The following is a 25846-nucleotide window of genomic DNA, read 5'->3' on the forward strand; positions in this document are numbered from 1 at the left end:
TCCTCACAGCAGGCGGTATTCTCCGTGTCAATACCGGCTGCTCTAATCTTTTATGAATTGACATTTCGTGACATGTGCTGGAGGAGTTCACCGCAGAAGTCGGTAATTTACCTCTCTGCTTGGTAATTTGAGCTTTTCATGTGGTAACAGCTTTTATGAAATTACACTTTCCTAAGTGCTTGGTAAAGTCAGCTGTTTTCAGCTTTACCGCATGCGGTAATGCTTTATGAATCGATGTCATAGTGTAATAGAGAAAGAGAGCTGGGGGAAGAATAGGAATAGAGAAAAGGTGGGTGAAAGGGAGTAAAAAAGGATGGATGTGGAAGAGAGAGCAAGAGGGAAGGAGTGGGAGGCGGAATGAAGGATGTGGAGGATAAGGAGGGGGAAGAAGAAGGAAGAGGAAGGAAGGTTGTGGAGGAGAGAGAAGGAAGAATGAGGAGGAAGAAAATAATGCGGTGCGGGCGGGGGGGGGGGGGGGAGGAGTGGGAGGAGAGAAGGATGTGGAGGGGAGAGACAAAGAAGAATGTGGAGAGAGAGAGGCAAAAGAAAAGGGAGTAGGAAGGAAGGATTTGGAGGAGAAAGAGAGAAGGAAGAAGGAAGGGAAAGAAGAATGCGGATGAGAGAGAGAAGGGGAAGAAGTGGGAGGAGGAAGGAAATATGTGGAGGAGAGATATGGGGAAGAAGGGGGAGGAGGAAGGAAAGATGTGGAGGAGAGATATGGGGAAGAAGTGGGAGGAGGAAGGAAAGATGTGGAGGAGAGAGAGAAGGGGAAGAAGTGGGAGGAGGAAGGAAGGATGTGGAGGAGAGAGATGGGGAAGAAGTGGGAGGAGGAAGGAAAGATGTGGAGGAGAGATATGGGGAAGAAGGGGGAGGAGGAAGGAAAGATGTGGAGGAGAGATATGGGGAAGAAGTGGGAGGAGGAAGGAAAGATGTGGAGGAGAGAGAGAAGGGGAAGAAGTGGGAGGAGGAAGGAAGGATGTGGAGGAGAGAGATGGGGAAGAAGTGGGAGGAGGAAGGAAAGATGTGGAGGAGAGATATGGGGAAGAAGGGGGAGGAGGAAGGAAAGATGTGGAGGAGAGATATGGGGAAGAAGTGGGAGGAGGAAGGAAAGATGTGGAGGAGAGAGAGAAGGGGAAGAAGTGGGAGGAGGAAGGAAGGATGTGGAGGAGAGAGATGGGGAAGAAGTGGGAGGAGGAAGGAAAGATGTGGAGGAGAGATATGGGGAAGAAGTGGGAGGAGGAAGGAAAGATGTGGAGGAGAGAGATGGGGAAGAAGTGGGAGGAGGAAGGAAAGATGTGGAGGAGAGATATGGGGAAGAAGTGGGAGGAGGAAGGAAAGATGTGGAGGAGAGATATGGGGAAGAAGTGGGAGGAGGAAGGAAAGATGTGGAGGAGAGAGATGGGGAAGAAGTGGGAGGAGGAAGGAAAGATGTGGAGGAGAGAGAGGGAAGTAGTTGAAGGATAAAGCAAGTATGTGGAGGTGATGTTGGCAAAAGGAAGGTGGAAAGGAAAAGGTGGGAAAGATGAAGGTGGTGGGGTATGAGAGACAGAGGTAAAGTGGCAGAATAAAGAGTGGGGGCAGGGAGGTTAGAGAAGAGAAAAAAAAGTTCTCACATATTTTATCAATAGAAAAATGTCACCATCACTGATGGCAGAAAGTGGTCACTACATGACTTATTTCACCCCCAATCTGATTGCATGTAATGTAGCTCCTAAGAACTGTAGCAAAGCTAAACAAATGATGACATTCTGCCTTCTGTAGCCGGCACAGATATACACAGCACTTGCCACAGTGCCCACAGAGCTAGAAATCGTTTTACCAGTCAACAAATGGACCACCGTTTTACCATCAATGTTAGTTATAACTTTTTCCAATATTATATGTGGGCTGCCTAAACCATTTTATTCTGTGCAAAGGCCGCTTTAAGCAAAATATTTGACAATGTGAACATGCAGCAAAATACAAACAGCAGTAATTTTGGGGTAACAGCAGAGAGAAGCAGAAGCATCAATAGCAGCACTGAAATGTGGAAGGTGCAGACTAGAAGGGCATAAACACCACAGCACACAGCTGCCCGTACTTACAGTGTCAGGCGTTTTGAAAAAGACAACTTTATTTAGACAAACACAGATAGACTTGCAAAATATGACACTACACAATAGTCACTGGCTAGAGACTACAGAAGGTCAATGAGATGGTATTTATTCTGACTTGTACACTAATCTAAAGGGGCACTATGCACATATTTTAAATTTTAAAATTTTTAACCAAACAGACAGACAAATAAGAAGTAATTTTTTTCCATAGTAAAATGAGCCATAAATTACCTTTCTCCTATGTTGCTGTCACCTACAGTAGGTAGTAGAAATCTGACAGAAGTGACAGGTTCTGGACTAGTCCATGTCTTCATAAGGGATTCTCAGCAAAGCTTTTATTCTTTATAAAGATATTCCCTAAAAAAGATTTAAACAATGATGCTGGCCAGCTTCCCTGCTCCCTACACAGTTTTTGGGCAGTTGGACAGAGCAACTGCCATTCACTAAGTGCTTTTGAAAATAACTAACTCCCTGAGAATCCCCCATGAAGAGATAGACTAGTCCAAAACCTGTCGCTTCTGTCAGATTTCTACTACCTACTGTAAGTGACAGCAACATAGGAGAAAAGTCATTTATGGCTCATTTTACTCTACTGTAAAAAAAATTGACTTCTTATTTGTATATGTTTACACATATTTTAAATTGTAAAATTTTTCGCCATAGTGCCCCTTTAATGCATGTCCTATTCAGCTTGGAATTGCAACAGTCATATGCGTTTCCAGCAAGGGTGGATTAGCACATATCCAAGATGCAAATAATTTGCATTACAATTGTATGCTATCTGGAAAAATTAGCATCTCATGTATATCATCTCCACTATGTTGTCCTCTGCTGAATTTTATGGATCTAGACCAGTGATGGCTAACCTTGGCACTCCAGCTGTGACAAAACTACAAATCCCATCATGCCTCTGACTCCCCGATTTAGGCTTAGAGCTGTCAGAGTATTACAATGCCTCATGGGACTTGTAGTTCCACCACAGCTGGAGAGCCAAGGTTAGCCATCACTGATCTAGACTGTATTTTAGAGACCAGGCACACTCGCCTTGCTCTGCCATACAGGAGGAACACATGCAACCTGTATTGCAGTTCTGGTCCTATTAGGTTTTATTCAACGGGACAGAACTGCTTTGCACACAGATATGTTTGCAGCAGCACATTGTTACTGCGCAGTGCACAAGTGTGCCCATCAGACAGTGCTGCCTATGACCTGTGATGTCCCTGCTTATTATTACGCACTGAACCAGATTGCTGAAATCAGCTTAGCAATGCGACACTCTGCCCAGGCCCCTGTAGAGACAACTGCATTCTTTGCTTGCTTTTATAGAATATTTTAAAAAAAAATGTTCTTACATAGGTGAGACTATCCAACACCCCCAAGATATCCTCAAACATACCTTTAGCCCAGAGACGCATACATAAAGCCATTATACTGTATAAAGGAAATTCATGTTCTCCATCACTGGACCAATCACTCAATGATCACTATTGGTTCCATTTTGTGTTGTGTGTCATCTAACCCAGTGTGGAATTTTCTCTGGGTCATATGCAACCCCACCACTGGCCTATCTGACCATAGCATGAAGCACAGGGTGCTAAAGTCCTTACTATTGCAAGCAAGCCATAGCGATTGCAAAAATGCTAATTCCCTAACCCGTTTCAGCAACCACAGCTTACTCCCAATATGACCCAGGCAGGAAGTTGACAACTATTTCCACTTAAAGGACACCTGCCCCAAGGCAAAGTTACGCAATGTAAGCCTCTCCCTGTTTCCTGTAATCCCTCCTTGAAAAATTTGACTTTTGGCCAAAGTCAAATTCTTAGACAGGAAGAAGCAAGGCTTGCAGTGCTTGTAATGTTCCCTCCTCTCGGTCTCCCATCCCCACCTCTTCCTCAGCCCATTCACATCCAAGGAAAAGACAGATCTTCTGCCAGGGGTAAGTAGATCTTGTTTTTTTTTTTTTTTCCTCAGACCTGTCCTTTAACCACTTCAACCTACAGTGTCGAAAATCGTATGCATCCGAGCAACGTTCACCTCCCATTCATTCGCCAATAACTTTATCGCTACTTATCACAATTAATTGAGCTATATCTTATTTCTTACGCCACTAATTAAGCTTTCTTTGGGTGGTACATTTTGCTAAGAATTATTTTTTTCTAAATCCATTTTAACAGGAAGATTAAGAAAGAAATGGAAAAAAAAAATCATTTCTCAGTTTTTGGCCATTATAGTTTAAAATTAATACATGCTACCGGAATTATTAAAACTGATGTATTTTATTTGCCCATTTGTCCCGGTTATTACACCATTTAAATTATGTCCCTATCACAATTTATGATGCCGATATTTTATTTAGAAATAAAGGGTGCATTTTTTCAATTTGCGTCCATCGCTATTTACAAGCTTATAATTTTAAAAAATATAATAAGATACTCTCTTGACATGTATATTTAAAAATTTCAGACCCTTCGGTAACTATTTATGTTTTGTTTTTTTTATTGTAATTTAAAAAACATTTTTTTTATTAAAAAATGTATTTGGGTAATTTTTGGTGTGGGAGGGAAACGGATAATTTTAAATGTAAAATAATGTAATGCAATGTAAAAAATGTATGTGGGGGTAGTTTACTATCTGGCCACAAGATGGCCACAGCCCAAAAAATCCTGGAGCGTACAATCACGATACCAGGAACTATAAGGAGGCTGTAAAAAATTTTTTTTCAGAAATACCGCGCTCTCTGATTAGAAAGCATCGTTTTTTCTGTGGAGGACTTAGATCGGTGAATGGAATTTATATTCCCGTTCACTGATTGGAGGAACAACGGCAGGCAGTGGGAGTGCGGGCCTCAGGCAGCGGCGGCTGCACAGTCTATCTGGACGGATATATCCGTCCAGAATAGATAGACTTAATTGGTTAAGAGGAGGGAATGAAAGGCATACATTAGGGAACACTGCAACAAGGCTGCCTCTGTCCAGGGAGAATGAGAAGAGGAATGGACAACACATAGAAGAATGTGGATCCATCATGACCATATTTCTGCTTAAGCAGCTTTGCCTCGGGGGTCAGGTGTGCTTTAAAAGCAGAACCTTTTTTTTTGACAAAATTTAGGCCAGATTTTACAGGTTACTTATGTTCTCCTCTGATAGTTCGTGTCCTTCAGGCAGGGAGAACTTAATCTATCGTATATGCGTAATAAAATATTGAAATATAAAATCAAAAAATAAATGTGAAATAAAAACAGAGAGTTAAGCAGCTACATTACAAGCTAAATTGGCAACCAGCATTTAGGTATTTAATGCTAGGTCCCAACGACAGTTCAGGCCTTTGGGGAATCTAGCGCCCAATCTAAATATCCATAGGGCCTCACGGCTCATAAGCCGTTTGGAAGTATCACCCCCCCCCCCCTCCTATTCTGGAATATAGTATTTTCAAACTGGACATGTTAAATGTGATTTCAGTTTTGATTTACAGAGATGTAATGCCAACACAGATCTGCAGGGTACCATAGTGTTTAAAGCAAGTCATGCACAGAATAATCTAGAAATAAGACAAAAATGAGAGTATTTACCAACTGTAGGGGTGGTAGCTGCACTCAGCGAGGTGGCCGAGGAGATGGACGACGTGCTCTCAGCGCGGGCCAGAGGGGCGATAGGAGGAGGACTGGAAGAGTGGACGGGGGGGCTGAATGGCCGCGTCTAGGGTGACCCAAAAAAAAAAGTTAGTAATTGGAAGACAAAAATGATTGTAACAAATTCTGTATTACTATATCAAGAACTCAAAAGAAATGGTTTCAGATTGTAAGCTTTAAGGCCTAGCCCACTGCTGCGTTTATAAAAATGCATGATTTTTCAACCGTTTTTGAAATGCGTTTAAGATGTTTTAATGTGTTGGAAGGCTTAGAAAATTGCGTTTTATGCATTTTTATGAATGCAGCAGTGGGCTAGGCCCTTAGTGTTGGTGTGAAGATAAGGAATTCTGTACACCCAAATTCTCCCAAGCACAATACTTAAGGGCCTATTTCCACTACACGCAGATTGGATGCAGAATTGATGCAGAATGGATGCAGAATAACTGACACCAGTGAATGCCTATGGGAAAATCTGCATCAGAAAAATCGCGTTTAGTGGAAACAGGCCCATAGGCATTCATTGGAGTCCGTTTTTCTGCATCCATTCTGCATCCAATCTGCGTGTAGTGGAAATAGGCCCTTAGCACTTTCAGTACCGAACAAGCGGAAAGCATCGAGGGGAATTGCCTTATGTGTGCTTCATGTAGAAGTAAAGTTGAACCGGCACCATGCAATTTGTATCAGCTCTTATTTCTTTATATCAGCAAACAGTTATCATAGCGACGTTTCAGGGCAGCCGCCCCTTTATCAAGCTAAGCCATTTGTGGACACATAAACTGACACCTTACCTCAATATATACCCAGCATGCAAGATTAGCGACCAATCCCCATTGTGAAAAGACAATAGACCAATCATAAGGTCCATCTTCCAAGCGGACCTGATGGGGAACTGCATAGGTCGCACTACATAGGTGCGTTTTCCCCATCAGGTCCGCCGCAGCGGCGGCCTGGTGGGCGTGACTGCCAGGCGTGACCTAGTGAGGAGGCATCTCGGGAGTGTTACAGCCTGAGTTGAGTGGGAGGGTATGGTTGAGTCCCGTTTAAACACAACTATGTAGTGCGACCTATGCAGTCCCCATCAGGTCAGCTTGGAAGATGGACATTATGATTGGTCTATTGTCTTTTCACAATAGTGATTGGTCGCTAATCTTGCATGCTGGGTAAATATTGAGGTATGGTGTCAGTTCATGTTTGTCCACAAACAGCTTAGCTTGATAAAGGGGCGGCTGCCCTGAAACATCGCTATAATAACTGTTTGCTGATATAAAGAAATAAAAAAAGCTGATACAAATTGGATGGTGCCGCTTCAACTATACTTTTACTACAAGTGATCCAGAGAGCGGCTGGCTCTACCGAGGCTCATCCGGATGCAAATTTGAGGAGTGCTCCACTATTTTCACACAGAACTTATGTGTGCTTCATGGCGCTTTCCATGCCACTCCAATGCTTCTTCCTTCTAAAGGAGAAATGATCAGATGCACATAGACTGTGCTGTGAAGCGCATGTATGTGAACTCCCTCTGAACTGTCCACTTGCCGGGTACGGAGGACAGCACGGTGGTGTAGTGGTTATCACTCTCGCCTTGCAGTGCTGGGTCCCCGGTTCCAATCCCAGCCAGGTCAACATCTGCAAGGAGTTTGTACGTTCTCCGTGTCGCATGTTTTTTTTTCTTAACGGGCACTCCGGTTTCTTCCCACATCCCAAAAACATACCAATAAGTTAACTGGCTTACACCCTAGACTACAATACATACACTACTCAATACATACTGTACATAGATTTACGACTATGGTAGGGATTAGAATTGTGAGCCCCTCTGAGGGACAGTTAGTGATAAGACAATATATACTCTGTACAGCGGGGCGCAATATGTCGGTGCTATATAAATACTAAATAAAAATACTTAAAGTGAACCTCCGGACTAAAAATCTACTCAGCAGAACAGAAAAGGCTTGGTGTTTCTTTAACAGTTTCCCAGCATCAGAACTTTGTTTTTCTTACCAAAGCATCATTTTTAGCTGCATTTTTAGCTAAGCTCCACCCATCAAAGAAAAAAAGCCTGGGCTTTTTTTCCCTGATGCTGTGCAGCATGATGGGATTTCCTATGTTGTTATTCACGTTGCCTAGCAACTGGGAGAGGTGCTCAGGACACAGGACAGTTGGAACTGTGTCTCATGCTCCCTGTCACCTCCTTTCAACCAAAAAGATGGCTGCCATCATGAAATCAAACATTTGCCGGTTCTTTTAAAACAGTGTGGGTAAGAGATTATATTACCTATCTATTTTAATTAAGATAACTAATGTAACTGAATGACAGTATGTTTGTTTAGGCTGGAGTTCCTCTTTAAAGTTTTGAAGTGTGGTGCTTGGGAGAATTTGGGTGTTCAGAACTGAATGCACCAAATTCAATCAACACTAATTAATTCTCTCCCTTTTGTGTCCTGTGACTTGTACATTTTGTTAATCTCAACATATTTGTCAAACCATTATATGGTCTACAAACCTTGTAGAATGTGTCGATGGCTATATTTTTATGTGTACCCATGTCTTTTTAATGTATTTTTGTGTCTTACTCTGTACAGAGGCACAAGATATAAAACATTATGAATAAAAATAATTATAATAATGTTCTTACTCAGCAGCATTCAAGCAAGAGTGCATCTGCGGTCTCTACAATCTCTGCAGCCAATAAAAGAAATAGCCGGAGAAAGAGCTTCCTTTATATGTGCCAGCATTGACAGGTCCCCTGATGCCTTCACTGGACAGCTCCAGACTTTGGTGCACTGATCCTCTTCAAAGGTCCTCACTGCAACCCTCATCTCTGATTACTGACCCGTTCCCTCCACATGACCAGTGGCTGGATGTAGAAATTACAGCAAGTGCTAGTGGACAAAAATACTTCAGGGACGGCTTGTCAGCACTAGCCCTGCCACAAAGGAGCGGATTACAGCTCTCTTGCCTTTTTTTAGTACCTGCAGTGGCAATCAGCACAAGCAGATTCATATTTGTATATTATATAGTACCAAACCCACCCAGCACACATATTCTCACCTTGCAACGCTGGTATGTTTCCCCACGTATTTGTGTGCGTTTCTTCCCAAATCCCACAAATTTACTGGTAAGTTAAACTCTCAACACCTAAGACTATGTTAGCCGCTTCTGGCCGCTAGGCTGTTTTCACCTTATGGACACGAGCAATTCTCACATTTTAGCACGGCTTCCTTTAATTTTTCAATACCTTCAATCACACCTAAGTGATTTATATATTGTTATTTTTTTAGACAAATTAGGATTTTTGTGGGTGATTTTAGTTTTAGTATTTATTTATATACAAAATAAAAAAAATACATAATTTCCTACATTTACACCCACTATAGTTTTAACGTAAACCATGCTATTGTAGATAAAACCCACACATTGTATTTGCCTATTTATCATGATTATCACATCATGTAAATTATGTTCTTAGTACAATGTGCAGTAACAATAGTAACATTGTACTATTGTGATATATATTTCTATGTTCTTATTGTACTCAATCGTTACAAGCCCTTACTTGTAAAAATCACAGTAATATACCCATATGACATATATATTTAAAAATCTGAGCCCCTAAGGTAACAATTTATGTATTCTATTTTTTTTTCTAAGTACCGTATGTGAAAATAACAATTTTATTGCTTTAGATTCAGTTTGTCACGAAAAAAAATTCACACGAAATTGGTTTCAACCCTAAAATCTGTTGCACTGGGCCTTAACCTAGAAGTGTGCGTGTGGCTTTCCACAGAACAATTTTTTGCACAAAGTAGTTTTGTGACATCCTTTGTTTGCATAGTCCCAGAAGAGTATGGGCTATTAAAACATGGGTATCTTGTAAGGCTCCGGACTCTTGTAGTTTACCTGAAAAACTACCTGAAAGTTTGTTCATAATTTTGAACATGACTTTTTTTTGAATGATGGATTGAGTTTGTCCCTATTTTTTATGTGACATGGGTCCAAGCTGTAAGACGCATCAAAATGTATTCTACAACTCATTTTAATGAAAATGAGGTTCCATATATCTAATTTGATAACGAAGTGGTCCTTTAAAAGGAACCTTAACTGAGAGGGATATGAATATTTCTTTTTAAACAATACCAGTTGCTTGGCTGTCCTGCTGATCTCTTTGGCTGCAGTAGTGGCTGAATCACACACCTGAAACAAGCATGCAGCTAATCTAGTCTGACTTCATTCAGAGCACCTGATCTGAATGCTTGTTTAAGGGTTGTGGCCAAAAGTATTAGAGACACAGGATAAGCAGGAGAGTCAGGCAACTGGTATTATTTTAAAAGGAAAAATCCACATCCTTCTCAGTTTAGGTTCCCTTTAAGTACACCAGAGGAACCTACCACATCTGTAACAGAAGGTTTCCCAGGCGGCAGTTTAGGTCGAGATGGAGGTCGAGGCGGTGGTGGTGGAGGGGTTGTACTGCATGTGGCGAGGGGAGTTGCTGGGCGGGCAGGAGATGATGTACCTTGAGAAAACAACAAAAGGAAGACAATTTTAACAAAATTTGTATGAAGATCAAAAGGCAAAACTTCGGCACTACCTGGCCAAGGAGTTGCAGCGTGTGGTGCTGAGGGCTGAAGTCACTGTGCCGAAGCCTGCCAGCCGTTTCGCACTCGCGTGTTGCTTCAGAGGCCTAAAGGTGCGTACACATGCACTACTAAAGAGAACGCTCAGCGGATCGTTCAGAAACAACCTTATCTGTCTGCAGACAGACTGTACACACGCACTACTGTCGGGAGAACGACCGCCCAGCGGGAGGGTCACCCGTCAGACCTTCGCGCTGGATGGTCGTTATCCCGACAGTAGTGCGTGTGTACAGTCTGTCTGCAGACTGATAAGTCTGTTTCTGAACGATCCGCTCAGCGGAAGGGTCTGACGGACCCGTTGTTCTCTTTAGTAGTGCGTGTGTACGCACCTTAAGCCTCGGAAGAAGCAGGTAAGTGAGAAACAGCTGTCAGGCTCCTGCACAGTGCCTAGTGCTAGTGGTTCAATGCTGACCTATATATCTAACCACCTTCTCTGTCCCTATTTGTGGCGATACACAGTTTGTGCAGCCTCCACCTCCCCCTCCCAGGTGTCTGTCTCTCATATCAAGAGATAGGAGTGGTCTGAACATTTATCATGTGGCTTTCTTGCTCCACACAAAAACAGAATTACCATCAGCAAAAATAAGTCTTTGCAATGGCCAACCAGATTCGGAAACAAATTAGTAATTTCTTGGCAACTGACAAAGCGCAATCCCAAACTATGAAAAACAAAAAAGTTTGCATTATACCCTTCTTCCTTCTCCCCAAATAAGCTCACATCGTACACCCATTCCTTAAATACAGTTGGATACTAACCTTGTAAGGGTCCGCCTTTTTTACTTCATGTGACACAGATATTTGGATATACAGTGAAAGTCCCATAGGGAAATTTGAGGTTGCTTAGTTGCTTCTGCTGGGTCGCCAGTAAATATTGGCAAAGCTTGGGGTTGGGGGAAGCTTACAATGATTGTGACAGCTTGTTAAAAGTGGTTTACTGACAGGCATTTATAGGAGGTTTTTTTCCCCAGGCTAAAGTCAATCTTTTCTTAAAAGTTTTGTTTTCTTAATGTGTTAAGCTTTCTTTTAAATCTTTTACAGTAATGGGTAAGGGGTACAATTTCATCCCAAAACTCTTTACAAACCCCCAGGGTGCATATGTTGGAGCTTCCTAATTAAAAAGAGCTTAGGGTACGAACATGAAGGATTTTACTTCTTCATGAAAATAAAGACGTTCATATCTCACAAGTTAATTTTTTTGTCCGGCATGCTTTTTCATCTGAATCATGCAATTGCATGCAGGTGTTAGGGCCCTTTCCCACTAGAAGCATTTTGCAATCGTATTCATATTACTTGCAGTTGCAAAACGTTAAGTATTTAAAAGTAGAAGCCCCAGCGAATGTTTCCATTAAAGCGCAGGAAAAACGCATTGCAATCGCGCTTCTGTGTGAAGTCAAAATATTTTTCAGCCCTTTTCTTCGGATATCGTAAATGCACTGCTATTGGGTCATACACCCATTGGATCATGACAGCATCGCTGCAGTGGTAATAGTTATTTATATTATTATATATGATATTTTATATATGGTACTCAGACATGTATTACTATTCTGCTGAGGGGGGAGGGGCTCTATTACCTATAGAAGGCATAGTAAGGTATTGTGCAGATGCATACCTCCCAACTTTTTGAGTGTGTTTAACCACTTAAGGACCGCATGAGTTTTCTATGATCTGTGCTGGGTGGGCTCTTCAGCCCCTAGTACAGATCGTGTGGCAGGCTGGGCGATCAGACTTCCCCCCTTTTTTCCCCACTAGGGGGATGTCTTGCTGGGGGGGCGGGGGGGTCTGATCTCCACCGGCTATCTGTGTGTAGCGGGGGGGCTCCTCAAAGCCCCCCTCCGCAGCACTATTCCGCCCTCCCTCTCCTTCTCTCCCTTCCTTCCTCTCTATGGGCGGTACAGGACGGCGATCCGTCCTGTACTGCCTCTGATAGGCTTCAGCCTATCAGAGGGCGGCAATCCCTGGCCAATCAGAGGCCGGGGATCGCCAATCCCCTATACGGTGCTGCTGTGACAGCAGCGCCGTACACTGTAAACACCGGGATTTCTTCCCCGGGTGTTTACATTTCGCCTGCGAGCCCCGATCGGAGGCTCGCAGGCTGTTCACAGAGACTCCCTCCGTGAACTGACATGGAACGGCCGCTTGAACGAGCGGCTGTTTCCATGGAAACACCACTGCGACCAGCCGCCCCCTATCGGCGTTGGCTGGTCGTTAAGTGGTTAAATCTTATAGTCTTAAAGCGTTTAAGACATGCCCCTAATCATGCCCCCACTACTCCCCTTGTTACTGAGTAATGCAGATGTTTGAACGTGACAAGAACATTATTAGCATGCTCTCTTTCCTTTCACCAGTATTCGTCTTCAATCACAGCAAGAGGTGTAAACGCTTCCAGACCACGGTGATTGAAATAGACGGCGTTTGGAGGCCGTTATTCCTGCCAGGGCATAGATGTCACCTTGCCGCCACTGCTTGACCAATGGCGCCGCTCTCTGCCCATAGCAGCTCACTTGCCCTGTTGTCGTTATGACAGCAGAGCTCCATAAGCCGGTCAGTCAGGAGCCAATTTCAATGGCTCCTAACCCTGTGATCAGTGTGAGCAAATCCCATTGGCTTACATTGATCACAGGGTCAGGAGCCTGACCAGCTCACAGAGCTCTGCCGTCATAGAGACAGTAGAGCAAGTGTGCAGAGGTAATGGGTCAGCAAAAACTCGGTATACAGAGGCGCCAGCGTAGAGTAAAACGTTTTAAAAACCGCTTAAAAGCAGAGGGGGATATTAAGGTGCACTCACCTCCCTCTTACAAAAAAAGAAAACTCACTTGAGTCTCGATAAAACAGAATTGACAAATAATTAATTCAACTCCACAAATGCAACGCGTTTTGCGGGCCCGCTTCCTCAGGCAAAAATGGCAGCACAACTCAGTGGGTCAAGCAATAGGTTTGAGCGCCTCTGTCAACTCTCCAGCGGCCGACTCCAGGTTCCCAAAATTGCTCCGACTCCTCGACTGACTCCTTAGTCTAATTTTTACAAAGGCTATGGATTTGGTTCAAAAATCAACCGACTCTGGCTCCTCAGTTTATTAAAACCAACAACTCCGACTCCACTCCAGGTACCAAAAATTGCTCTGACTCCACAGCCCTGGCCTGGATTTGGTTTACAATAAAGAAGAGCCAGAAGTAGGAATATTCACCACACTCACTGTGACAAAGACTTTGGCAGAGAATTATTTGTAAACCAAGTGCAATGCACAGAGGAAGAGTCAAAACGCGTTTCACTTAAAGGGAAGGTTCAGGGACGCTAAAAAAAAAATCTGCATCCACTTACCTGGGGCTTCCTCCAGCCCGTGGCAGGCAGGAGGTGCCCTCGGCGCCGCTCCGCAGGCTCCCGGTGGTCTCCGGTGGCGCGCCCGACCTGGCCAGGCCGCCGGCCAGGTCGTGCTTCTTCTGCGCTCCAAAATGCGCCTCACGGCGGCGCGCTGACGTCATCGGACGTCCTCCGGGCTGTACTGCGCAGGCTGATTTTTATTTTTTTTTTAGTCGTCCCCGAACTTTCCCTTTACAGCGGAACTAAAGATAGGTTTTAAATGCACTCTTTCACTTACCTAGGGCTTCCCCGAGCCCCCAGCAGCCATACTGTCTCGCGCCGCTCCTCCACGAGCCTCCTTTCGCCCGCCGCCAGCTACTTTCGGTTTCACCACCGGGTCACTGCACCTGCGCAGCTCTGGCCACGTGTATCCTTTTGTCGCGTTCCCCGCTATTGCAGAGGGGAACGCGATGAAAAGATACACTTGGCAGTGCTGCGCTGGCCTCGACTTACAAGTCGAAGGCCAGGACGGCTGCTGGGGGCTTGAAGAAGCCCCAGATAAGTGAAATAGTGTATTTAAAACCAATCTACAGTTCTGCTTTAAGTAGAAGCTGAGTAAGCTGCTACAGAAGTAAAACACATTAGGCTCTTTCTGCGCATTGCACATTGATTTACAAATAAACCTGAGTCAGCAAGAGTGCAGATCGTTCCTTGTTGGTTGTAACGCCTGAAACAATCGGCTCTTCTTGTGTGCACACATCCTTTCTTGTTCCGAAGGAAGGTGTGCAAAGAGCGATCATCTTGTTGTACATTACAGTGCCACTTCCTACATTATTGAACAGCTCCACATAATATGTTGGTGATTCCTAAATAGAGGTTAAAGTGGACCTGAACTCTTGCACAGGGCAGAAGGAAAACAGAGAGGAATGCACCCTGTATGTATTCAGAGAGTTTAGCCTGTCTAATTCCCCCTCTTCTGTGACTAATCACAACTCTACTTTGTTCTCTCAGCTGTGTCATCTGGCTGCCTTGGCAGACCAGCTAATTTGTAAACACAGGATGTTAACCCTATATCTGTTTAAATGAAAGTCAGAAGTAGACACACTGCAGATTTATTGCAGGATTTCCATCGGCTGTAACAAATAAATGTTTTCCTTTAAAGGTTATTATGCTGTTGCTTATCTTTTAGAGCAGATAGGAAGTTCTGAGTTCAGGTCCACTTTAAGAGTAATATCAGCCACCATAGATATTGGGCCTCAGCTATATCACATGTAAGAACCACTCAAGGACCAGGGGATTTTCCAGTGATCGGTGCTGCGTGGACTCTACAGCCCGTAGCACCGATCAGGAATGTGGCCGGGCGATCAGACTTCCCCCCCCTTTTTTCCCCACTAGGGGGATGTCCTGCTGGGGGGTCTGATCGCCGCCAATCAGAGGCCGGGGAATGCCGATCTAATGTTGATGTAAACAGCTGGGATTTCTTCCCCGCGTGTTTACATTATGCGTGCGAGCCGCAATCGGCGGCTCGCACACTGTTCACGGAGGCACCCTCCGTGAACTGGCATGGAAAAACCGCTCGTACGAGCCGCTGTTTCATGCTATACCACTAACGACCCGCCGACGCCTATCGGAGTTAGGCGGTCGTTAAGTGGTTAAGGACATCTCTTCTCCCAACTCCTGCACCAACCAGGAACTTTACTACCATTGTTTCACAGCGTTATATCTACTTCTAGATGAAAGGTGCACTGAATACAAAACAAAACATTTCCAAAAAATAAAATTCACTGGGAAAGTACCACTTGCGCTTCCAGTGCCGCTAATAGAACCAGGCCCAGGAGATGACACCACAGTCCTGTATGTGGGGGGTGGCGGTGGGGGTGGTGTAGCTCTCTGTCCAGGCCCAAAATCTTTTGGAGATGCCGTTGTTTCTAATACTTCTTCTTTCAGGGGTGACTGTTCCGCAATTTGCTTGTGGACCTCTTCCAGATCAAGGGGCGACGGTATATTTCTAACGATCTCCACGGGTGGTGGTGGAGGTGGCGGTGAAGAAGGTTCACATGGACTTTCCAGTTCTTCTGCTGATGGGGATTCGGCCATTCTTGGGGATTCAGCCATTCTCGGGGGGATGGGTACAGGGGATATTGATTCAGGGGAGGTGTCAGAAAACCTCACCCACTTGTCTTCAGATGTGACAGCCATACACCTGGGGGATAGTAGCGGGCCGAAAACACTGTCCAAATCATTGACCAATCCAAGGTGTTCTTCCCTAGTGTCTGTTTCTATCTGTTCATTTTCTGAAACTGTGGCTTCATCTGAAATAGATCAAACAATCTTAAGCAAAAGCAACAAAAAAGACAACATAAACTTTTGGTTAAGGTAGGCAAAGAACTTCTAAAGAATGAATTAAACTACGAAGCTGTCACGGTGAGCCCATAATTATAAAGCTCACCATGGAATGTTACCAAAGCCAAAACAATTGTAACTATCCTGTGAACTATATGCAGAGGACAGAGCAACGCCAGTGATTGGGCCTAAAAACTAAAGGGAGATTTGTTAATCTGCTTGTATTCTAGTAGCTCCCTCTAGCCATTAGTTAGTGGTTGCATATTTTTGTTTGAGCAATAGGCTTTTTACTATCCCAGATTAAAGGCCTGTTGCTCATACACAAAGCTGTAGTATTAGTGGCTAGAGGGAGTGCATCTTAAGAGTTTAGCAAGATTTTATCGGTAGTTTCACTGTTCGTGATAACATAGATTTTAATGTTGTTAAATCTGAATATGCAGGTGTGTAATCTAGACAGAGGTTTTAAACTCCTCAAAGGAAAATAAGAATCAGGGATTTTAGGAAAGTTCTACTTTTTTTTCATTGACCAAAAGGTTTTATTAAGGGTAAACAGATAGAATACAATAAAAGTCCAAACAAGGACTAATGCATATAATAAACACATATACATGAAGTATGTCACAGCAGGCAAAAGAAAAACACACTTAGCCATAAAATTAGCATGGATGTAATATAGATAATGCATAATATAAAAACAATTCAAGTTATAAAAAAAAAAAAAAAAAAAAAAAAAAAGGAAAGTGCTATTTGATAATCCTTTCTAATCCTATGTTGGACTTTGGCCTTTTCCTGTAGTCCGATATAGTAAAACTGGCAGCACATTATGGCCTCAATTCACTAATCTTAACACCTGTCTTTAAAGAGAACCTGTACTGAGTAAAAATATTTAAAATAAACACATGAGGTAACTTCAAATGAACATTGCATAGTTACCTTGCCATCAGTTCCTCTCAGAAGCTCACCATTTTCTTCTGACAATAATCCCTTCCAGTTCTGACAATATTTTGTCAGGTCTGAAATATATCAGTTGCTGTCAGTAAAATATCAGTTGCTGTCAGTTATAGCTGAGAGGAAAACTGATGTACCAGGTAATGTCCATGTTTCCCTATGGCTCAAGTGAGCGATGTGACAGTTTAACAGTGTGCTGACCAGAAAGCTGTTATGGGTAATGGCCATTTTCAAAATGGAGGACGGAAAATTCCCTTGATCACAGTGAACAAATAGGATGTGGACAGGAGAAAGACACTGAGGAGTAGACTACATGGAAGGTAAGTATGACTTGTGTATGCTTATTTTGACTTTTAATTTTCAGTACAGGTTTTCTTTAAGAACCCTTCTGAGCTGTTTTACAGTTATCACAATTATTTCACCATGGTGATAACTGTAAAACAGCTCAGAAGTTATTAAAGACTGGAGATAAGCTTAGTGAATTGAGGCAATAATTGTCAGCTCGTTTAGCTCAATGGCCTCAATTCACTAACCTTAACTCCTGTCTTTAATAACTCCTCTGAGCTGTGTTACACTTATCGCCATGGTGATAGAATTGTGATAACTGTAAAACAGCTCAGAAGAGTTATTAAAGACAGGAGTTAAGGTTAGTGAATTGAGGCCAAAGTGTCCAAATAAGTCCAACACTTTGATCTGCATTTGTACTAGTGGCAACTCCAAGTGCGAACATATAATGTCCTAATGGAGATCAATCCTTTTCGGTACGACATTGGGCAGCGTAATACCGTTAATATGGTAGTATGCATGCAATGGGGCTTAGCTACAGGGTGCAAGCTGGTGGTGTCCCCCCATCGATGGGAGGGTCACTTCCTATTTTAAGTGCAAGGAGGTAGAGACCATCCAGATGCACGCTGCAGCAGCACTCCCACGTTAACCCACATTTCCAACCAGCCCCCAATCCCCCTCCCCCAAACATTAGAAAGGGAGGGAGGAGAGACATGGGTTTAATTAGCCTATACACCAAAAAGGGATGTGCCTATATACACCAAAAGTGTGTGTGTGGTGTGTGTGTGTGTGTGTGTGTGTGTGTGTGTGTGTGTGTGTGTGTGTGTGTGTGTGTGTGTGTGTGTGTGTGTGTGTGTGTGTGTGTGTGTGTGTGTGTGTGTGTGTGTGTGTGTGTGTGTGTGTGTGTGTGTGTGTGTGTGTGTGTGTGTGTGTGTGTGTGTGTGTGTGTGTACAGAGAATGAATGGAGGGGGGGGTTACTGTAGGTGACAGGAACATAGGAGAAAAGTAATTTATGGCTCATTTTACTCTGGGAGAAATGTACTTCTTATTTGTATGTGTTTTACATTTTAAGATTTTCGCAACACTTCCTCTTTAAGGTTTGCTTTAAATAAAATTAGTGGTAAACATTCCAGTAGGCAGAGCATTTGCACCAGTTTGAAAATGCTGAGAATTTACCACTAAAATCCCCAGATGTCTACCACAAGCTGAAATATGGGTGGAATGACCCTTTAAAGGGAATCTGAAGTGAAAATAAACTTATATAATGATTTGTATGTGTAGTACAGCTAAGAAATAAAACATTAGGAGCAAAGACATGAGTCTAATATTGTTTCCAGTACAGGAAGTGTTAAGAAACTCCAGTTATCTATGCAAAAGAGGAACTAATCTCTACCACTTTCAAAGTCCCAGAGAGCTCTGTCTTCTGAGGCTTATTGTCTCAAGTGTCTGTCTGTATTTTCTTTTTCTCTGCAGAGAAGGGTTCAAAAGTTCACTAGCCTGCTCTGTAAAATCATTTAGAATGCTGAGTAGTGTGTGAACTGCAAATATTAGAGAATAATGCAATGTTCTTAAAAAAAACCCGATATAACTGAAAATAAAAATATGAGAATATTTTCTTTGCTACTAATGTTCTAGTAATTATCCGTACTACACATACAATTCATTATATATATAGCGAGCGGCGGCGGATCGGCGGCGAGCGGAAGTTACACGCAGCTAGCAAAGTGCTAGCTGCGTGTAACAAAAAAAAAATTATGCAAATCGGCCCACCAGGGCCTGAGAAATCCTCCTGCGCGATATACCCCCGAGCTCAGCTCGGGATTATCGCTCAGGAGGTTAAGAACATGTATCTTGCTTTGCCATCTCTAATCAAACAAAAACTGTTGTTTTTATTTAAAGTGACTAGCAGCCTGTTTGTCACTTCACTGTTTATGCTTAGAGTGTGTACAGACATTACATTTTTGCTGGTCAAAATGAGCAAGAGCAACTAACCATCTGCCTGCTACAACTGACTTTTTTGGCAAGTTGTTTTTGTCTTCCCCTCTCTGTGTCCTAGCACCTTCTCTGGCCCATGGTCGGTTGTCTTCTCTGTTCCTCCTCCCTCTTAGCGCCCAGCATCCTCTCTGTTTCCCCTCCTGCTTAGTGCCCAGCATCTTCTCTCTTCCTCCTCTCTTAGTGCCCAGCATCTTCTCTCTTCCTCCTCTCTCTTAGTGCCCAGCATCTTCTCTCTTCCTCCTCTCTCTTAGTGCCCAGCATCTTCTCTCTTCCTCCTCCCTCTTAGTGCCCAGCATCCTCTCTTTTCCTCCTCCCTCTTAGTGCCCACCATCCTGTTTCCACTCCCTCTTAGTGCCCAGAATTCTCTCTATTCCTGTTCCCTCTTTGTCCCCAGCATCCACTCTGGTCCTCCTCCGTCTTAGTGCCCAGCATCCTCTCTGTTTCCCCTCCATCTTAGTGCCCAGCATCTTCCCTCTTCCTCCTCCCTCTTAGTGCCCAGCATACTCCCGGGTTCTCCCTCTTAGGGCCCGTTCACACTGCACGCGTTTCCAGCCGCGTTTTGGAAACGCATGCAGGTGGCCGATACGCACGACATCAGACATTGCATAGAGTTGCGGTCCGGGAACGCATGCTGCATGCAGATTTTGCTAAAACGCGTGGCTGTCCCATTCACTTTTCAGTGATGGGATCAGCCACGCAACGCACACAAACGCGGATGGCCATGCGTTCGTACGCGTTGCAGTCCGCACGCGTTCCGCACGCATGGCCATCCGCATTTGTGATCTGAACGGGCCCTTAGTGCCCAGAATTCTCTCTGTTCCTCTTCCCTCTTAGTGCCCAGCATCCTCTGTTTCCCCTCCCTCTTAGTGCCCAGCATCTTCTCTCTTCCTCCTCTCTCTTAGTGCCCAGCATCTTCTCTCTTCCTCCTCCCTCTTAGTGCCCAGCCTTCTCTCTGATCCTCTTCCCTCTTAGTGCCCAGAATTCTCTCTGTTCCTCTTCCCTCTTAGTGCCCAGCATCCTCTCTGTTTCCCCTCCCTCTTAGTGCCCAGCATCTTCTCTCTTCCTCCTCTCTCTTAGTGCCCAGCATCTTCTCTCTTCCTCCTCCCTCTTAGTGCCCAGCCTTCTCTCTGATCCTCTTCCCTCTTAGTGTCCAGCCTTCTCTCTGATCCTCTTCCCTCTTAGTGCCCAGCATCCTCTCTGTTCCCCCTCTCTTAGTGCCCAGGATCCGCTCTGTTCCTCCTCCCTCTTAATGCCCAGCATCCTCTCTGTTCCTTTTCCCTTTTAGTGCCTAGCATCTTCTCTGTTCCTCTTCCCTAATAGTGCCCAGCATTCTCTGTTCCTCCTCTCCCTTAGTGCCCAGCATTCTCTGTTCCTCCTCTCCCTTAGTGTCCAACATTTTCTCTGTTCCTCCTCCCTCTTAGTGCCCAGCATTCTCTGTTCCTCCTCCCTCTTAGTGCCCAGGATCCTCTCTGTTCCTCCTCCCTCTTAGTGCCCAGGATCCTCTCTGTTCCTCCTCCCTGTTAGTGCCTAGCATCTTCTCTGTTCCTCCTCCCTAATAGTGCCCAGCATTCTCTCTGTTCCTCCTCTCGCAGTGTCCAACAGCTTCTCTGTTACTCTTCCCTTTTAGTGCCCAGCATCCTCTCTGTTCCTCCTCCCTCTTAGTGCCCAGCATACTCTTTTATTCCCTCTCCCTCTCGGTGGCTCTCTCATAGGCAACAAAAATATCTCAATACATTTTGCTTCATCTAAATTAAACCAGGATCACATTTTCTCTCTCCTGGATATGCAATGCCAGAGCTACCTCCAGAGCTACTAATCTTATTTAAACATAATTTAATATCATTATTTGGCTGTCTGGGTCACATTAAGCCTCCTCATAGCTGAAATCAGGGAAGCAAAACTAAGCTAAGACCGTGTGTAAATGTGCTGAGCACAGTAGATCGCTCAAACTAAATTCACACTGGTATCTGGCCAATTTGATTACAATGAATTTCTCAGTGAAGTCAACCACATAACAAATAACTTTGGATGACTGCTCTATGAACTATAGTAGACTCCACTGGAGTTCTGTCTTCAGTTTTTAAAGAGGAACTGTAACCAAAATAAAATCATTAATGCTTATTTTCTTTTACAATATTCATTTATAAAGTAATCAGTGTTTTCCCACTGTAAAATATTTCACCTTCATGATTTACTTTCTGAAGTTTATCACAGGTGGCAATATCTTTAGTACTGGCAAGTGAACTCTGCGGATGGTTCGTTGGCGAGAGTTCAAAAGCCAGTACAAAAATATAGCTGGTCTCCCAGAATGCTTGGGGGGAGATTCTTTATAATAAACAGCCTAGGCAAAGCCTGGGCAATGTTTACACAGCCTTGGTGCATTGTGCGGACCAAGGGCCACATTCTTAAAATGCCACCCCTCCCTCCCTGTACAATGGTGCACACAGCGGGAAATTTGAATCTTGCCTCGCTCAAGTCCCACATCGCGTCTCCATGGCAACAGGACGTCACATGATGGGACGTCAGAACGTGCCAGCATGTTACAAGCTGGCTGCAAGTGTGTAATATGCTGGCGCTTCCTGACGTCATGTCGTGTCTTGTTGCCATGGAGACGCAACGTGTGAGTTCCGTGAGCGAGGCGAGTTTCAAATTCCCCGCTGCCCGCGCGCAACTGTACAGGGAGGGAGGTGGAAAGAGGGGCCAGTATAACAAGCACACACGGGCCATAGTTTGCCCGGTGCTGGCCTAGGCTAAGCCTCCATGGGATGACGGGACTACATACCAATATAGAGCCGTATGTTGCTATAGGAAGTGCTTCTGATGTTGAAACCAGGATATTTATCCTAAAAGTGGGTATCCTGAATAATGTACTGTTTTGCTACATGTCATTACAGTTCCTCTTTAAGCAGCACTACCTGCACTATTTTTTCATGCAATCAGAGTCTCTGCATTGAGTAATCACAGGCCATTAATTTCCAGTGTGACCTCTGATCTCTTCCGATAACTCTAATCAACACTAAACTTTTATACAATAACCTTCAGTTATTAATGGCAGCTCGGGGACTCCCCCTGAGTCCCCGAGCTGCCATTAATAACTAAAGGTCACATGATCTAAGTAACTGTGAAAATGGTTGGCTTTATAACATCCTAGCATAGACGAATCAGGTTATTTCGGCGTGTGGAGCTGTGCGGCGTTATAGCAGCAACACTATGCGGCTGCCAGACCCCGAATTACATTACCTCCGAGTTGTCGCAACGTAACAGTATTTAACGTCACCTCGGAGCTTAGCAGCAGCAGAGAGAGCAGTCATTCGGCTCGCCCTGTGCCGAACTAACTGGTGCCGAGACACCATGTACTCTAGCACAGATATCAAGTCTCAGTTTCACATGGAGTAACACATAACAAACCATACGCAAACAATAGAAATAAAACAAGGACCCACCTGTGCCTGCAGGTAATGGGGAAGCCGTTCTTGGTGGGGTGGCCGGAATATTTTTGGGTGGAATGGGTGGAGGTGCTATTAAAAAAAAAAAAAAAGCAAACATGTAAATCCCAAATATTCATGCAGTAGGACTAATTATGTTCTTCAGAAGATTAGGAAAATACATTGCTTAGCTAAATAAAACGTTTTAGAAAACAGTCTTCGGCTAGTGGCTCTGAAGTCGCATGTGGTTTTCCGTTTCTGTAACTTTGATGTGTTAATGTGCTTAATACTTCTCTAACTAAACCTTTGTTACCATTAAAAAGAACACTAGTAACACTAGGTGAGTGACATACGGAGGCTGCCATACTTATTTCCTTTTAAACAATACCAGTTGCCTGGCAACCTTGCTGATCTCTCTGGTCAGTAGTGTCTTAACCACACACCTGAAACAAGCATCCAGCTTATCTGGTCAGAAACACCTGATCGGCATTATTGTTTAGGGTATATGCTAAGTATTCGAAGCAGAGGATCAGCAGGACAGCCAGGCTATAATGTCTATCGTTTAATAGAAAATAAATAGGTCAGCCTTGATAGGTCTCTCCTTCGGGTTCCCTTTAAAGTCCAGCTATAGCCCAAAATTAAGATCTGACAGCAAGGCTAGTGCTGTGGCTGTGAATACAGCACTGCCCTGCCTGTATTAAATGCTAACACAGCTCTTTTCTTAACTGTAGTAGTGGTATTGAGTATACTGCTGGGATTTTTGAATACATTTCTGGTACAGCTCCATGAGTAATAAATGGACAATCCAGCTATTCAAATTTTATGATAGTGAAGTGAGCTGACATAGACGGATGATTATTTGTCTTTCCATTATAAGCTTCTTTACTAATGTCCAGGTTTTGGATAGGTGGCTTTGAAGCCCATACCCACAATTATTTATATTTCTACTAGTGTCTCCCCATCCCCAGGGCTGGGATCCTAGACAATCTAAGCAGATAGAGCAAGACTGTCAAACTCCAGTCCCCAAGGTTTGAGGTCCTTACACATTCTTGGCACAGCTAAAATGAATTGACGGAACTTGATAAACTTGTGGTTCATCAAGTAGAACACATTTTTCCATTTCTCAGTCTATCCTGGCATGGATATGGCCCTCAAGGACTGGAGTTTGGCACCTGTGAGATAGAGGGAGGTTTGGTTATCTTTGCTCTGTCTGCTTCAGCTGTCGAATAACATTGTGCTGATGGACAGACAGCTGCATCACAACACAGAAGACATGTTTTGTGGCATGTCTGTCTACCAACACAGCACCATCTGAGGTCCAGAGGAAGCAGGGAAAGTTCAGAAACCTCCCTCCGGCCGCTTGGACTTTCTAGATCCTGTGCCTGCAGATAGAAAGCAGCTGTAATCAGGTATCAGGGCTCTTTCAGGATTACAGGGAGGTTTGTCAAGGAGGGATCACAATGACTTACTTCCTGTTGGGAACGGCCTTGATGAGTCGGGGGACCCTGTGGCTTCCGTGCTCAACTGCGACGCTCCCCATATATCTGACTGATCTAAAGGAACTGCAAGAAAGAAATGTTCAAAGTTATACGGCTGCCGCTGACACAATGAGCAATCCATATGAACAAATTGCTGAGTAAAAGTACTGGGCAAAAGTTGTGTGTTGATTGGTTACCACTGATCTGTTCTGCTACCTTCATACCAATTAATCTGGGAGAAGGACCAGATAAGCTAGGGTGAATTTTTCCAACCTAGGTGCTATGATTTCTCCAAGATAAAGCCATTGGTCCTGTTGGAGACTGTACAGGTATGGGGCTTGTACATGGATATTTAGGTATGCTAAATTGTTCTGCAGCAGGTAATTAAAGGGAACATCAATAGAGGTTATACCATGGCAAGTATCACACTATCCTGTCCAATGGGATAATCATTTCGTACACCTTGCAGAATAAATTCACAAGTGCCAATTTTATTGATCCATTCTTGAAACACAGAAGACAACCACTCAGTGGCAAACTAAGGGGGTGGTGGCAGGGGCAAGCCGCTCCAGGTGTCACCATGGCAGGGGGTGACGCCCGAGTCCTGTGCAGCCGTTCTGCAGCGATGCAGAGTATTGAGACCGGAAGCCATGCTGTGATATATCACCTGCTGCTGCTGCATGCCGGAGTCCACCAATGCATCCTCCTGTCACTGCTCAGCTCTCCCCGTAGTGCTGGCACCTATTCCTGCACTCGTGTAATCACGTGAATCAGGAAGACGTGCTGGGCGCTAGGGAGAGAACTGAGTGGTGACAGGAGGCCGCATCGGTGGGCTCCGGCTGCTGCAGCAGGTGAGATATCACAGCACGGCTTCCGCTCGTAATACTCTGCATTGCTGATTAAAGGAATTGTCAGGCAAAAAAAAAAAAATAGAATTTCACTTACCTGGGGCTTCTACCAGCCCCATGCAGCCGCCCTGTGCCCTCATAGTCACTCACTGCTGCTCCAGTCACCCGCTGCCAGCTAGTTTCGTTTTTGCCGACCTGAGGGTCGGCAGGCCGCATTGTTTAAATTTCTTAGCATTCCTGCTGGTGCAGGAACATTAACGCATAAATTTTTCGAGTTAGCGGTGCAATGCAAACAAATTTTAGCGTTCGCGTTGCAACGCGAAAATTTGTTAGCATTGCGTCGCTAACGCCAAAAAATGTATGCGTTAATGTTCCTGCACCAGCGGAAATGCTAAAAAATGTAAGCAATGCTGCCTGCCGACCCTGAGGTTGGCAAAAACTAAACTAGCTGGCAGCAGGGGAATGGAGCAGCAGTGAGTGACTACGAGGGCACAGGGCGGCTGCATGGGGCTGGTAGAAGCCCCAGGTAAGTGAAACTCATTTTTTTTCCCTGATAATTCCTTTAAGGTACCCCCCCCCCCCACTATGCTTTAAGGTACTTACCCCACCTATGCCTTAACTACCCGCCCTCACCTAACACTAAATGGGGTCTTCACATACTCCTAAGACTCTGTTCCCACCTGCTGCCGGATCATGTGCGGCCAGTGGGAGTAGACAGTGTATTGACCCGCACCACATATGACTAAAGGTGCCCATAGATGGTACAATTTTTTACTTTTTTTTCGATTAGATAATTTAGATCGATTATAAAGATTTTTCTAACACATCCGATCGGATTTTTATAGAAAAAACAAGATCATTGTT

At 44.2% G+C, this 25846-nt stretch overlaps 1 protein-coding gene across 12 annotated transcripts in view; it reads right to left on the minus strand.

Moving 5' to 3' along the window:
• The window catches only part of SGIP1 (SH3GL interacting endocytic adaptor 1), a 206634-nt gene that overhangs the window by 58133 nt on the left and 122655 nt on the right, over positions 1–25846 (minus strand). For all 12 annotated transcript variants that reach the window (XM_068239286.1, XM_068239287.1, XM_068239280.1 and 9 more), the window contains 5 exons: positions 24126–24218; positions 22675–22749; positions 15456–15971; positions 10113–10237; positions 5665–5791 (listed from right to left, as the gene is read on the minus strand). In XM_068239286.1, coding sequence (XP_068095387.1) covers positions 5665–5791; positions 10113–10237; positions 15456–15971; positions 22675–22749; positions 24126–24218 — 936 coding nt within the window. The remainder of the gene's footprint in view (positions 1–5664; positions 5792–10112; positions 10238–15455; positions 15972–22674; positions 22750–24125; positions 24219–25846) is intronic.

This window comes from Hyperolius riggenbachi, chromosome 6 (assembly GCF_040937935.1).
Source record: "Hyperolius riggenbachi isolate aHypRig1 chromosome 6, aHypRig1.pri, whole genome shotgun sequence".
Classification (NCBI taxonomy): Eukaryota; Metazoa; Chordata; class Amphibia; order Anura; family Hyperoliidae; genus Hyperolius; species Hyperolius riggenbachi.